Raw genomic sequence first — 15619 nt, forward strand, 5'->3', positions numbered from 1 at the left:
TCTCAACCGTCTCACGTCATACCTCTCTGCATTCTCTCACACACACTGGATGGAAGCCGCAAGCTAAAGGAGCCACAAGCTTTCATGAGATAGAGCCATCATTAGAATACTACATATGACACTAGCCAAAATCAGAAGCAATGACAGAGAAGACACCAGATAGATGTACGAACCAGATCAAGAGGATCTTGGCAGCTTGATGGGCAAGTGGGGCAGCCAACCAGCAAAGAATGGGCCCAGCACATGAGCAACGGATGGAGGCGACACAGGCTGAACCAAGATGGAATTGAAGTCGAGTAAAGTGGGGACCCACCGCTTTTCTAAGTAATCCCTTACCTAGACTTCCACCTTGAGGCGCTTGGTCCAACAGGATTTCAGGATAGTGGGGGGGGGGAAGGGGGTGGAGGAGGTGCATACCTGCAGGAATTCACAGCTATTCTAGCCAGTCGGGCCAGCAGGAAGGACTGGGAGGAGGACGACGGACAGCCCAGGATGTCAAGCAGCCTTCAGGTGAAAAATGGTCAAAGACGGGGGCGCTAGATAGCCTGAACAAGATGGCAGCTCCACTGCGAAGCTCCAGACCAGGAAGCAGGGCCTACACCGCAGGGGCCGTTCTGTGGCATTTTGAAGCAGTGAGGCTGGTGTGGGTCGTTCCATAACCTGCGATGCTTCATCAGGTGAAAAAGCAGAGAGATTGGCCCCTCGGGCGCAGAGATCTAGCTCGCAGCGGGCAGTGCTGAAAACGGGAGTCGGGCGAAGTGGCCGAGCGGCGGGAGTGCACCATATGTGCGTGCCGGGTGAGTCGTGGTCTGGAGCTTAACTAAAATCAACAGGCAGCATGGCAGCGTGGAAAGGAAAAAAAAGATTCTGTCCCGGAGGACCTGGACTATTTTTGTGTCCCATAGTCGGCTGCGTAGCCAGGCGTCCCAGGATTCCGTTATGGCTGCTCTAGGACGGATAGAGCAATCAATCTCCAGCCTGGAAAGGAAGTGTGATAAGCTAACAGAGAGGGTGACCCAGCTGGAGGCAAGATCCACCATGCTGGAACAAAGGACTAGCAAATTGGACAATCAGTGTTCTTAGACTCTCCCTCTAGTACAGAAAATCAGCCGGGAGCTTGAGGTGGTGGCAAGAGGTAACAGGGCAATGGAAAATAAGAGTTGAAATCCTTGAGAATGCAGTGCGGGCCCCTCAGTTGCGGATCATTGGACTCCCAACGGGAGTGTAAGGGTCGGACCAGATATACTTTGTCACTACCTGGCTCCCGGAGGTGTTGGACCAGGAGTTGGAAGAAGACTCAATCTATGTTGAAAAGTGGTATAGGCTTAAATCGTCGACCTCCATAGAGATGCAGGCATTGGCTGGGGGGGTCCACAATCCTGGTCCGGCTTAGCGATTTATGCGATAGGGATGGGATCCTGAGGGCGGCAGCAATGAAAAAAACTTAAGAGTACCTGGGCCACAGAATCCATCAATTCCCTGTCTCACCTGCAACAGAAAAGAGAAGGAGGTTGCTCAATATGATAAACCCTTTCTTGAAAGTGGCGTCAAGGCGGGACTGCTCCAGCCAGCAAAGCTTAGGGTTTCCTGGAAGGGTAAGGAGTATCTATTCTGGGACACGCAAAGTGCTGACAAGCTGCTGAAATCCATCATCACGGAGAAGCCTCCTGGCAAAGACACTGTGTGAGGGACCTGAAGCCACATTTTCCATCCCTTGACACAGCGTGGTTGATGTTGAGAACCAGACGTCCTTTTGCTGTTTAGTACTGTTTCTCGATGTTTGTCGGCTCCCTTACCATGCCACGTTGTCACAATCTTACCATATTATGCCGGGGGGGGGGGCCCAGAAGGACTCAGTGTTGACTTGCTCCACCATAACGGGCGTGTCCTGTGGTGCCACCTTAGGAATGCATTATCCTTTCTGTTTCTACCATCGAGGCCCCCACCCACTAATTGATGAATACTCTCATGGTTGTATTCTGTTTGTTGCTAAATATTCTTGAGTGGCTGTGATTGCACATTGTCAGAGCTACCTACTGTTGTTCTCTTGTATTGTCTGTACAAGACAAACATTTATAGAAAACATAATTTGAAGAAAAAAGAAAATATTGCTAAAGACAAATGGACCAGAGGGCTCAGCCAGAATGGCCAAACCTCTGTGGTGTGGAAATCCTCCATCAATTCAGATAAGAATCTGAGGAAAAGGAGAGATCTCCCCTAGAAATGCACACTCATTTGCTTGCCTAAGCCAGCTCGCCTATCACACACAGGTTTTGATGGCCAGCCAATCGGACTGGCTTCAAAAACGGTCAAATACTCTGTTACACCCACACAGGATGTGTGCAGGCCATTTCTGGGGCAGGAAACCAGGCTAAGGGCATTTAGACAACAATAGAGCATGAGGGGCTGGGTTTAGAGTGAGCCCACATCAATACAGTGGCCATTGTAATCCTGCCTAATGGACCCCTGGGACCAAAGGAAAATGGGCAGAAGTAGAATGCACAAGTACCCCAATGGCTAAAATAATGGAACATTGAGCTACTAAGACACTGGCTGCAATCCTGCACAAGGCAAATCCAAGTTACCGCGGCCACCAGCCTGCGCCAACACACATTTGAAGGGTGACAGATTCCCTAGGATAAAAATGGGCCACTCAAAAAGCACCCCTGTCCTAGGAGCCATTTGGGCTACCATAGGACACGTACACTAAAAAGGGCTGCAGTAACGGGGGGAAGTCAACAGAAGTCAGTCTGACATCACAAATATGGTAAAGGCTCAGAAAAGCCAAATGGGGAAAAACAAAGTTTAGGGGTCCCATAAAATGGGCCAGAAGAAACCCCAAACATTGCATTCTGCTCAGGTAGCACTAGGTACTTTAATTTTGCAGAGGATGACAAGAGATTGAAAGGTTTCAGGACTCCCATCTAACTTAGGAAAATATTTGCAACTGGAAAGTGCTCATGGTAATATCAAATTAAACCATGAAAGAAGACTAAGACATGTTTTACTTGTTCCTTAAATTTAAATGTCCTCCACTTTCGGACAAAGTCTTCCTTGCTTTCACAGACAGAGAAATAGATAAAGAAATGTTTTAAACAATAAACCTCCTGATTGTAATGAACATCTATTATTTTCAGGCGGGCCACGTCTGCTCTGTGCACAGCCTGGACTTGGACCTGCCTTCAGCAGAAACACCCCCCCAGTACATACATTTCTGACAATGCCACAAAAGCTATAGCGACAGACACCAACACCAGGTCATTCAGCTGGGGCTTGCAATGCTGTCCATGGGTATAAACTGGTCACATCAGCTGGCAGATCGCACAGGCTCCCTGTGAATGTGTCAATCCCAAGGGCGATGTTCAACTTTTTAATGTAATAGATCATGGTGAGAATAATTAGGATAGGTTAACTGCTTTGCATGCCTAGGTGAAGAACCCTGCCAAGCACTCTATTGTCCTGAGGACAGGGCTCAACCCAAGCATCGCCCCTGCTCTTCGAATCCTTTGAAATGGACAATCGGCTGGTACTTACCCTATGAAGCTCCACTCCGAAGTAACGAACCAAATTTGGATGTTTCAAGCCTTCAAAGATTTTCAGTTCATCCGCAGTTTCCTTGATGGTTTTATGGTCGTTTGGCTGAAATCGGATCTGTCACATACAACAGAGAAAAACCTGTTATTAACTTTTCCAAGGAAGAACTTTCAGCAATCCATTTATCGTTGTTGCCATTTATTTGATATTTCATACAGCACAAACCTATTTCGAAAAGCATTTGGGGCTTGGTACAATTTCAAAATAAACATGATTCGTTCCCCAGGAATCTATAGTCAAACAATACTATGCTGCATCTGACAAGGGAAGGGGTTTGAGCGGAGGGAACAACGGCAATGATGTATTTAGTGGGTTCAAAGATTTCTGAAACAAAGGGCGATTAAAGTTATCTTACGGAAAGGACTGTGCATTTGCGGAAAACATGGAAAGTCATTCATGTTCCTCGGTATTGGCATGATTGACCTAAAAACATTTGACCGGATATTTTTAACCTTTTTTTCTGTCCAATTTAATTAAATTTATATATATGGGTGTGGGTAAGGGTATAGATTAGGTTGAGGGGAAGTGTGTGGGGGTTGCCGGGGTCTCCCCCCACATTTTAGACCGAAGAAAAGGTCAAATAAATGTGATCAAATGTTTTAGGTCAAATAAACCCAAACCAATTCCTCCAGTCATACATAACATGCTCGCAGGAATGGCACAATAGCGCTTGCACACGGCTCGGAATGAGCCTGGATATCTTCTAGGTGACTCCTGGTTTGATGGTATTTATTTTTTCACTATTTCCAATTGTATTTATCCATATTTATTTTTTGGTCATATCTGTATTTGGCCACATATTTATTAACTGCTAAGCAAAAAAATAAGTTTCAACTAGTATGTTTCCATATTAATTTCCATGTAAAAAAACACATGGGCACTTGGATGCCTGTAATGGGATGCTCATAGATATTGGATCTTGAAGAACAAGTCAAGGTATGTCCATCTGCAGCCATTTAAACAACGTAAACATTAATTTAATTCCTTTTTCAACCTCTGTTATGCCCCTGTGCACAGCCATTGACCTGCAATGCATGATTGACTACTTAAAGACCCAACCAGGACAACTGTATATCCGCTTCCCTTTTTTTAAAATACAAATAAATACTGAAAGGAAACAGAGTGATTTCCGTCTGTATTTAGGTGTCAGTAAACATGGAAAGCAGGGAGCCTTGGAAACAGCCACCAAGCTATTGTATAAACAGAGCCTTTAGTGTTACCTTCTGGACACTACAAATGAACACACTACTGCCAAGCCTTTCTTGTAATTTCACTGAAGGACTAATAATTTCAATGAGCTTTCGCAACACTGAGCTTTGGAGGTTCCACTTCCCCAAGAGAGGTCACAGTTTTAAGAAAAGCAATGAAGCCAAATGAACGTGATTCAATTAAAAACCTGACACCAGTGACGTAAGAGGATAATATCAGCAGAGAAGCACTTTTCTTATTAAAAGGAATGCTGCGGGATCATGTTATACAGCATGAACTTCACGCGTACCCTTTTAAAAGCAAGCGATTAAGCAGTTGCTATTATAAATCATGTTCCTCCCTGCTATTGTTCCCTGTTTTCCTATGACACCTACAAATATAACCACTGAATCAAAAAAAACTTGATGTAAAATAAAAAACAGTCTTTTGTGTAACACATTTTTTGTCTTCTTAGTCCACTCGTGTGTGCTTCCCCATCACTGCCAGAACCAATCTCCAATCCCAGTTTTTTTGAGCCATTGGGCCTCATTACGACCCTGGAGGTGCTACTCCCATTCCGGGTACCGGGTCCCCTGAATGGGGAAATACCGGGCCATTCCGACCTTGGAGGGCCCGGTATTTCCCCATTCAGGGAACGTGGACCCGGTACATCCCCATTTCAGCCCCCATAGGGCTCAATGGGAATGGGGATGATGCTAACAACGGGCCCGTTTATGACGTGCCCGTTAGCATCCTGGTCTGCTCGCGGGTCCCGCAAGCAGACCTCGTAATGAGGCGGTAGGAGGTTAACGGGGCCGGCAGCTCTACTCGCCCCGTTAACCCCCTACCGCCAGGGTCGTAATGGGGCCCATTGTATTCAAAAAGTTAAGTTATTGTAGCTCAACAAAAAAAAAAACAGATAAGAAAGGGTGTTGGGCGTATTTCCTCTGTCAGAAAATCTCATTTGATTCAATTGTATACACTGATAAAAGGCTGAAATGTCTGTTGTATTTAGGATAAAACCATACAGTTGCGTGGAGCGATGGGAGGAGCTGGTAGTAGAGTGCCTCTTTGAGCCGGATGGGCAACAGAATCTTTGAGAGAGAAGCAAATGGCACCCTTGAGTCAGCTGAAGCAGGTCTGAGATCCAGAAGTGACGCAGTGGGTCGCCAGAATTCTGATGAAGTTTAGAATCCTGGAGAACATGCTTACTACTTTGAGACTTATGGGAAAAGCGGGCATGGTGCACTTGACCTGATTAAGTTGGAGTAAACAAACACAGCACATGGGCTCTTTCCAATCATGGATCGAATGACTTTAGGCCTGTAGTTACCAAGCATGTGTGGACACTTGAAAGATTCATTGACCAACGCCCTTTGCCATGGCCAGAAGCGGGATGGGAGTGGGTAGACGTTATGAGTATACGGGCTTTAGCTTATCCCACAATGCTATATCGGGTCGCCACCTTCAAGAGACGAGGGTTGCAATAAATACAGGGGCCTGCAACCTTTGGATTTGTACTCCAAAACATCTGGCGAGCCAATCGGCCCTAGCTGAGCGTAATCAGTGGTGTGGGGTCTGGTGAGGGGCCATGCGAGTGGAAGCCCAGAACATCTGGACAGGCACAAGTTGCACACCACTGCACTAAAACAAAATGGTACTCGTTTGCCTTTTAGTAGGGTCCAAGCAGCGGCTCTGGCAGAGTCATTGCTGTTACAAAGTTAAATCAAGGGCACACCTCTCCAAACAAGTGATAGAAAGATTCCTCTTTACTGCACCTTTCCTTCCATTTCTATGGAACCACCAGCCTTTTTGCTTTTATTTTTGATCCTGCCCTGTACTTTTTACAGTGCAATGAAGCCTTAAGCTCTAGCTTTGCCCATTTGTTATGGGGAAACTGACATGTCCTTCAGACTGTCAGTACTGGGAAACATTGTTTCCCTTAGTCTGGTTACTTTGTTACTACTTTTAGTAACTTACCACCACTTGTGGTAATTTTGATCATTGTACAATGCATCTTACAATGGGGTACAATTTTCTGTTTTACCCTAGACTAACACTCAAGAGGATGTGTGGTTACTGTAGGTGTGCTAAATGGACATGCTGGAGGCAGCAGTGACTTTTTACCATTTCTTGGTGCATTTCGTTTTAACCTTACCGCGATTGGCTACTAACTGTGGCTAGTGGTCAAACATGGCCATGCCACAAGGGTTTTTGCTTGTCCTTTGGCCAGCTTGTCTTTTAGTCTTCTTCCTGGCCTTTGAGGCCAGGACAGGCCTTATATGGACTTCCAGTGCCCGGGAAAGCAGAGGCTTTTGGCGGGCTACTAGAGACGCCCAGGTCTTTTGCTGGACTTTAGGACTTTTCAATTTTAACCCTGCAGTGAGTGAAAACTTGTGTTCACTCTCTCATGTATTTTGACATGATTTGTATTATGTGTTTCCTTTGTTTTTGGAGTCTGGAAAATTCCATAGGCATCTACTTTTTGTATGGTGACACAGCACCCTCAGTCGAGTGTCACTGAGAAATCCTTTAGATTTCTCATAAGGTTTAAATATCACCACTGTTCCCAAGAATAGTAAAGTGAAATTGACTTTACTTACCTTTTCCCTTTACAGGTCCAGCACACACCATCTTTTGTGGAGTGCCGGGGGTTTACCAAGTAGCCCCTTATCCTACCTACTCATGTAAAAAAAAAAAATTACCCTCACTACTTTAAATGGCTGGTGGCAGTGGTTTAATTTTCCTAGCATTGTGCTTTTCAACCGCAGGCTGAATCCTCAGCTGCAGTATAGCACCCAAGGGTGTCCATTTTGTCAAAATGGCCCCCGTTTTCTTTTTTCGCCATTTTCTGTTTGTAAGGTTATTCCTGGGTTTTACTCTGCGCGCCAAGTCAGGTTTGAGCCCTTTGTTAATTTTGCCTTTGGCGGGCTTCAGTCCTGAAACCCGCTTCTGGCTCCAGTGTGTCTGAAAGGGCAGGAAGTGAGGGAGGATCCCGAAACTCCCCTGTCCTCTGGCTCTAGGAGTGCCTGATTACAACCCGTCCTGAATGGCTATAGGCTGGCTGTCCTTTTAGGACAGCCACCCTGCTGTTTGATTGACAGCCTAGGATGTGCATGAATGGGAGGAACCTGCTTAAAAAGGTGAGGGTTTTGAGACTAGAGGCAGAGTCGACCACTGGGAAGAACACCGGACGCAGAAACCGAGAACAAAGCTTGCTGCATCCTCCTGGACCTTTAAATTGCCCGGTGAAGCACTGCTGCTGTGCTGAAACTCCTTTTTCTGATTGACAAGAGAAGCTCCGGAAGGGATGACTTCTTCCCTTGGGTTAGTGGGAACAACTAACCCGAGACAAACTCCACTGCACCATCTTCCCCTGATTGGCTATACTTCTTTGCTGCTGCAGGAACAGAGTGCCAGGGGTTGAGAAATCGGTAGTCGAGTGCAACGTCTGCAATCCGGCCAGAAGGTCCAGGAGTTTCCTAAGGACCCTCCAGAAGCAAGACGACCAGCACTCGAGTCCCCTCATCAGAGTGCAGGACTCAAGGAGTGAAGTAAGCCCAACCGGTATCCAAGATCCGCAGTGGTGCCGTTTACCGCATGCTGAAACCGTGAAGTGCAGCTGGTCCGAAAAGAGCCCGTAGCTGACGATGACCTTCAAATTGCTGCAGCAGAAGTCCTCCAGACCTCCCTCTTGTCCCCATGATTGAGGTTTAGGAATACAGGATCTGCATCCCTGCATGTTGGGCAGAATCCTGTGCAGTTCCCTTAGGGAACACTGCAAAAAGATTAAGACTACAGGAGTAAGCAGTAAACCCAATTGGTAGCAGTCTGCACCACCCAGATTTACCTGGTAGCTGTGGCTGAGCAGTCAGACTTCTCTCAAGAAGAGTAGGGCAGTATATAGAGCATACACAATAGGGCTAAAAATACAGTAGAGCAAACAAACACTGACCAGAGCCTTGTATAAAAAGTATATAATTATTTATTTAAAACACACTTTAGGCAATATACTAGCACTCGAAATAAAAAGCAAGTTAAAACACAGTCAGGTAAAGTATACACACCTCCCTTAATAACTATTAGACAAGTCAGAATTAAAAAACACCACGATTTGTTAAACAGATGTGAGCGCATAACCTGATGGCACTCCAATAGTTCAGTTAAAGGGAGAGAAAAAGGCAGAGCATAGAAATAAAACAGGTCCCAACACTTTTAGGAGTTCTCAGCAAGGGAATAAAGGCAGTATAGACTGTAGAGCCAAAGTTCATAGGTGTCATGTTTTCGGTTCGTGCCTCCGGCCATGCCCGTACCTCCGGCCATGCCCCGCATGCCCATACCTCCGGCCTTGCCCCGTTATCCAGCGCTCACTCTCCTCCACCTGTCCCCCAGGGCTCACACAGGCAACCCGGTGTGGCTCGCGCGCTGGCGAAACAATCGCCGCACGCTGTTCAGTCACGCTTGCGGCCGTTTCTCCATTGGCAGTTGCCATGGAGATTAGGTAGCCGCTTGATCCCTCGTACAGTGTTGACCCGGTCACGTGCCTCTTCCATACGGTCACGTGCCCCGGGTTCACGGTCACGTGACTCCAGTCATCGTCACGTGACCAGGAAGTGAACGTATATAAACCAGGCAGTACCTGTACTCCACGCTTCACAGCCGATTTCCTTGGAGACCCTGACTGGCGAACTTACTCGTGCTACTTACCCGGCTTCCTGAAACCTTGCTCTTGTCATTTGGACTTCCTACGGATCACGTTTGGCTACGGCGACACCGGCTCCTCTGTTTAAACACGGTTCTTTGACCTCGGACTGTATCACGGACTCCCTCTGGATCTTGCTCTTTGTTCTTCCACGGACGGCTCTTCCTGGCTTCAGACCCATCTTTTCTGCTCAACGGACTTCTCTTGGATTTTCCAGATCGCCTCGCTGCACGCTGGGTCACATCTCCCTAGTGGTGGTTGCAATCCAACTGTTGGGCCCCGTACTTCGGTACAACTTTCTCCAGGTGGAGACTGACGGTTTACATCTGGTCCTATCCGATCCTTTGCCTGAGTGAGTCCTGGAACCATCCTCCCGTTCAGGTTCTACGTCCTTTCCATCAAGTCCCCGGTAAGACCCTGCTAGTTCTTTGTTTAATTACTCGTTATGCCCTGCTTGCTTGGATTGTAATCATTGCCTTTTTCCACAGCTACCTTGGGGTTCCTAGTACTTCAGTTCCGGCTTCGGATCTTCTCCACCTGTGGCCTCAAAGGTTGCACAGGGAGTGATAAGTGACTCTCCCTGTGCGGCACTTGGGGACGGAGGTCTCCTATATCTTCACGACTCTCAACGCACAACAATAGGCCAGGCCCACTTAAAAGGGAGCAAAGCGAAATGTGCCCAGGATCACACGGTTTAAAAAAGTCTTTGCAGAATGTTCAAAAGAGGTTGGGGCGATTCAAGAATGTAAAGTTAGAAGGTCTGGGGCCAACCCAGTTGGCAAGCCAAGGATTTAAGGGTCACCTTGGGCAAACCGAAGAAAGGGAGGCCAAGCAGGACACAGTACCTTAAACAGAGAGGAAGCTCCAGTGGTGGCAGTTGTTCCTGGCAGTGGTTGCAGTTCATTGTTTCGACCAGGGGAAGAGAGGATCTCGTCGAGGAGGAAACGTGGAGTCGTTGCACTACACAGGGATGAAACCAGCCGCAGAGTCGTCAATAAAAGGAGCGTTCCTTTTATTTGCGGTCAAAGTGGTGAAGCTTGGCTATCCGGCTGCCGGGGTGCTTGGCACGGGCGATTCAACCAAGAGACGTCTTTGGAAGGCGAGAAGGTCGAACTGGTTGGTCCCACCAGCTCAGAGGAAGAAGACTCGTCCAGCAGAAGATCTTCTCTTGTCATCGGGAAAGTGGTGAGGTCGTTGCAGCAGGGCTCCACCGGTGGTGTCGTCGTTGCAGATGGCTCAGCTTCTTCCCTCTTCGGATTCTTAGGTCCTGTGGCGACTTCTGAAGTTCCAGTCCCAAAGGCCCTGCTTTTATGCAGAAAAACCACCATTCATTAGCCTAGCTGTCAATCACACATGCTAAGGGGTGAGCCGGGCGGCTCACCACTGGGCCAATCAGAGTAGAGTGCGACTTGGGTTGCCGAGGCAACACAGTCCAGGGTGCCAATTCCCCCCTCCACCCATCCTGTGGAACCCAGACAGAGTGGCACCATTTGGAGGAGAAGCCCGCCAAAATAGTGGAACAAAGAGCTCGACCTTGTTCAGAGTTACAGAGATGGACACAAACGCCATTTTAGAAAAGAGTTCTGGCAAAAAGACCCAACGGGGATTTAATATTAAATAAATAAACCAGCAGTATCTTTAACATTGCACCAAAAAGTGGTGCGTTTAAAATCAATGGGAAAATCCCATAGAGAATATGCCGGTGGAATATTTTGTGTGGTAACCACTGCCACCAGCCGGAAACTCGACAAGGGGGGGGGACTGGACAGTGCCCCCTTGAAAACAGACCCCGTAGCAATATAATTAACCCCTTCCAGTACTTCCACAATATGATGGTTTGCACTGGTTCTGTTCACAATTTAGGACTAGTAAAGTCAATGGTGACTTTACATGCCCTGGGAGACAGTAGCCAGTCCCGGGGTATGGAGTCTATGTTTGGGGGTCACTATGACACCCCTGTGTTACTGCACTGAGGGTGCCGTGTAACACACATAAAAAATAGATGATACCCTATGGAGTAGAAAGAAAACCCCATAGCCCATAAGCACACAAAGAGCCAAAGACACTCAAATCATGCCTAAGAGTGGGAGGAAAAGAGTCTCACTGTTAGCAGGAGAAAAAAACAAACCCAAAAAATCCAGCAAAGCTGCTGGGGGACTCACTAGGTTTGGGAAATTAGCCTTATAAGAGAATTCTCCCCAACACTGCAACAGGACAGAATTCAGCTAGACCACTCTTCTTCAAACCAGAGGTACTGTTCTGATTTAGGGTACTTACCTCAGTGTCTTTAGCTTTGCTCTTCTCAGTTGAGACTTGCAGTGGCTACTTTTGTTAGAGCTGATTCCAACTCTACTTTCCACAAGTCGAACAGCCTGTGACCCTATAAGTGATTTCTACAAAACTCTCTAACTTTGTGCAAGACTTTTATTAACAACGAAGTGCCTCAGCTCCATAGACTTTGCTCCAATTGACTTTGGCTGTCCTGGCTCCCTGCAGACTTTTCTAGTCCATTAACTTTGATATTTTCTGTCCCTCAGAGGAGATGACTTGTTTTTAGACTGTTATTGCTGGGAAGGGTTTTGTCTAGACTTCATTGGAAGATTTAAGTATACCCACATGCGCTGAGAACCTGTTTAACCTTTTTCCTTCCTTTAAATTTTCGTTTCTGCAACCTCAGAATCTGCAAAGTGTACTAGTGATATATAAATGCCATTACTATCATTGAAGTCACCTCCGGGTGTAGGAAGTGTGTAAAAAGCATCTCTAAAGAGTATCCACTAAACGTATGCTGATTCTGGAAAAGTATATTTGATTATTACACATATTGCCCTTTTTAAAGAACGCTTATTTAAAAATTGATGTTAAATAAATAAATATTTATAACTGTAACCTTGAGTAGAAGTGTTACCTGGCTACTTGTATTAGCGAAATTCGTTGCTACAGCTCGACAGCTCACATCTATCCCTCTTGGGATAGGCCTGGCTGCTCAGTCACACTGTCAACTTGTGTAGTACAGCCCTATACCAAAAGGTGGTTATCTAATCTTGTGTAGTCTCGCACAGTGTTACTACATCAGTTTTTGCATAACAGAGGGCTAGGTTTGTTTTCTGCAAGGAAGTGGGCTGGGACTGTCTAGTTCCAATCCACAAACTAGTGCCAGTGTTTCTGAGTGGCATGCAGGAGTTTTGCCGCCAGTGGTCCCGATTGACACACTAGTGGGGTGTATGTGTGGGCCAGATCGGTCAATGGCTAGTGGGAGTTTCTGCTCTTAGCTGGCTTTTAGGATAGGAGGAGGACCCCTGCATCCACACTAGAGAGATCCTGGAAGAAACTGAAGGAGCCAAGACTCCTGTCCAGCTGCAAGACCGGTGAGGAGACCCATGACCTGTTGGAAGAAGGTCTGGTGACCAGGTTCTGCGGCTGTCCTGGGAGAGCCCCATCTTAGAGGTGACCTTCAGCAGTCCTGCAAGAGAGCTGCGACCCCTGGAGTGGAGGCAACATCCATTCTCGACGTCAGCTCAGAGTCCTACAAAGAAGAGCCTTCATAAGTGCCCCTGGACTGCCCAGTGGCTGACCAGATCTGACTTTGGGCTACCGTGCTGCAGACGTTGCCGTTCCAAGTTGAGTCCTGCAACTCGGGGGATCTTCAGCTTGTGCAGCAAGGCTTACTTCTGCGAAGGTGTGTGGTCCAAGCATGAAGAGGCACTGAGATAGGAGGGAAGGTCTGACCGCAGAAGTGAATCCCTTTGCGTCACCATGCATCGGTGGCCATCATCCGAAACTGCTTGCTTGTGTCCATTCTTGCCCTGAGAGGTGCCTTGCATCGAATCCTGCTGCATTCTTCAACTGGAAGACCTGGCATCAGCATTATGCACTGACCAGAGAACGGCTTGAACCTGCAACCCCTGGGAATCAAGGGCTGAGGCTGACCGCAGGAAAAGCAACATTGGACCCTCTTCACTTGATCTGCCAAGTCCTGTGAAGAATCAGAGTATTGGGGGTGAGTTGTAACTACACTTACCTGAACCCCAAACTCCCTTTTTAAAGTTTTGTTAACATTTGGAAACGTTTGTATTACTTTGGCTTTTCCACTGCTTGTTCATACAAGCACTCCGAAAGTTGGGAACACGTTTATTAGTCAGATTAACTTGTCCCCTAAACTTTGTAACTGTTTGCTGGACCCCACAGACCCTACCTTCATTTTTTTACAGCTTCACAAAACTGTACAGAACTCTACTGAACTTTTAAGCACACAGCCCCATACATCTTATCAGTGGACCTCTGAAGTTAGGATTGAATCTCCGTGAACGTGTAGTGCTTATACTAATCTGTACCTTCCTTTTCAGGGGTTTGATAAGTATTTTGCCCTACCCTAGTGATTGTGTATATGTATCATATTTCTACTGTTGTGTGATATTATTACCAGTTAGTAGTCATTTTTCACTGTGTCATTTTCCCATAAGTAAAGAAGTATTTTATACCCATTTGTCCAAGTGTGTTCCTTGACTGCTTCACTGTGTGTGCTCATTGTAGACCCCTTACAAGCTCACCACCTCTTATGACTTAGCTTAGACCACTCTCCTTGCTACCCTGAACTGGTTTGGCTACAGCTCCCAGAGTTGTCCCTGTCACAATACTAGGCTGGCCTTCTACACATCTGTCCACCAGGCCAGAGTATAGAAAATCAGTCCTAACAACAAGTCAAAGTTGTTTTTGCAGAAGCTATTGAGAATCGGCCCAGAAACCCCAATACATATGTTTAAATGTCGAACTGGTATTGACCACCAGTGGGAGTTAACCACAGTTCTCGCAGTAAAACAATTATGGCGACTGATGTTGGAGAGGGGGATGTCTACAACATTATCTTTTTAAAGGTGGTATGCAGCCAATCAGGCTTCTACTCTATGTGGTTCAAGTATGCTAGATTTAGTGTAGGAGCTCTGGAAGGGAGCCAATGATGGGCACTTTCCAAGCCAATCCCTGGAAGTGTGGGTTAATAGTAGCGAGGGAGATTAAGTAAAAGATAGGTAATTAGTGTATGAACTCACTTTGAGTGATCCCTTGATGTCCCCAAACCATATTTTTGGTTCTGGCCTGGCAAGTCGACAAAGAATATTTAACATGGGCTTGATGTGGGTGTTTGCCTTTGATGCCAGGGTTGAATAAATGTAAAAAACCTCTCCGCCAGTGCACAGAGTGTCAAGGGTATTTTGAATGCTTATGTCCGCAACACAAAAATTCCAAAGAGGACAATATTTAAGCACCTCCTTAGGATACTGCGGGTTGGGATGGTTTGGAATGCCTATATGAGTTTGGGTTCATTTGTTGAAGCACAACATTTCAAAATTGTCCTCAAACACAGACCACAAGTGATGAGTGCCAAAAGTAAGTTGGGCCCAATGGCAGAGCCTCGTACACCAGTGGTGAAAGGTTTATGGAGACATTTTGATTTTAACCTGGGGCATTATGGGGAGAGTCTTCTAGGGAAGGGAAATGAGGAAAGTAGAAGGGAAAGGAGGATAATTAAAGCGTTAAAGGGGAGAACATGATTGCCTTCTAAGGAACAGCATGGGAATTATTCATATGGAATCTCTAGCAGATTGGCAATTTAACATAGCACCCAAATGTATGATCCTGGTGTAATTAGCAAAATAATGGTTTGGTTTTGAAACTGTGTTTGGGATGGAGACTGGAGGTGAAGAATATTTAAGTGTATTTAATGATTGCAGGTTTTAAAATGAAATTTTAATCTGTATACCTGCATGAGTAATTTTATGGAAGATTTGCAACAACCTGAACATTGGTAGATCTAGTGCTAGGATCTTTAATTCGGACTCAGCTGGGAATGACCCTAAACCCCACTGTTGTACTCAGATAATCTGCAGTGAGCCAATGTAGACCCTTAAAATTGGAGAGATGTGCTCATGCTTAGCTGTTCAGTTTTGGAAGAGTAAGAGTTGCTTGATCATCTATTTTGGTTCTCCCGTGGTTCTGATTGGCAAAATTGCAGCAATAACCAAGGTGGGGAAGGATCAAGGCCCTGGTGAGATCTGCCTTGCATTGATAGCCCCAAGATGTTCTTCAACATGGGGCGATGAAAGTTTGCTTTCTCAGCATGTTACACTGCATTAAAAG

The 15619-nt window shown here is 46.3% G+C and overlaps 1 protein-coding gene across 5 annotated transcripts in view; it reads right to left on the reverse strand.

Annotated features, from left to right (window-relative positions):
• Nucleotides 1-15619, reverse strand: part of MAP3K4 (mitogen-activated protein kinase kinase kinase 4) — a 516131-nt gene that overhangs the window by 23557 nt on the left and 476955 nt on the right. For all 5 annotated transcript variants that reach the window (XM_069607700.1, XM_069607697.1, XM_069607696.1 and 2 more), the window contains one exon: nucleotides 3535-3651. In XM_069607700.1, coding sequence (XP_069463801.1) covers nucleotides 3535-3651 — 117 coding nt within the window. The remainder of the gene's footprint in view (nucleotides 1-3534; nucleotides 3652-15619) is intronic.

Source organism: Ambystoma mexicanum, chromosome 4q (genome assembly GCF_040938575.1).
Source record: "Ambystoma mexicanum isolate Mex_15411 chromosome 4q, UKY_AmexF1_1, whole genome shotgun sequence".
NCBI lineage: Eukaryota > Metazoa > Chordata > Amphibia > Caudata > Ambystomatidae > Ambystoma > Ambystoma mexicanum.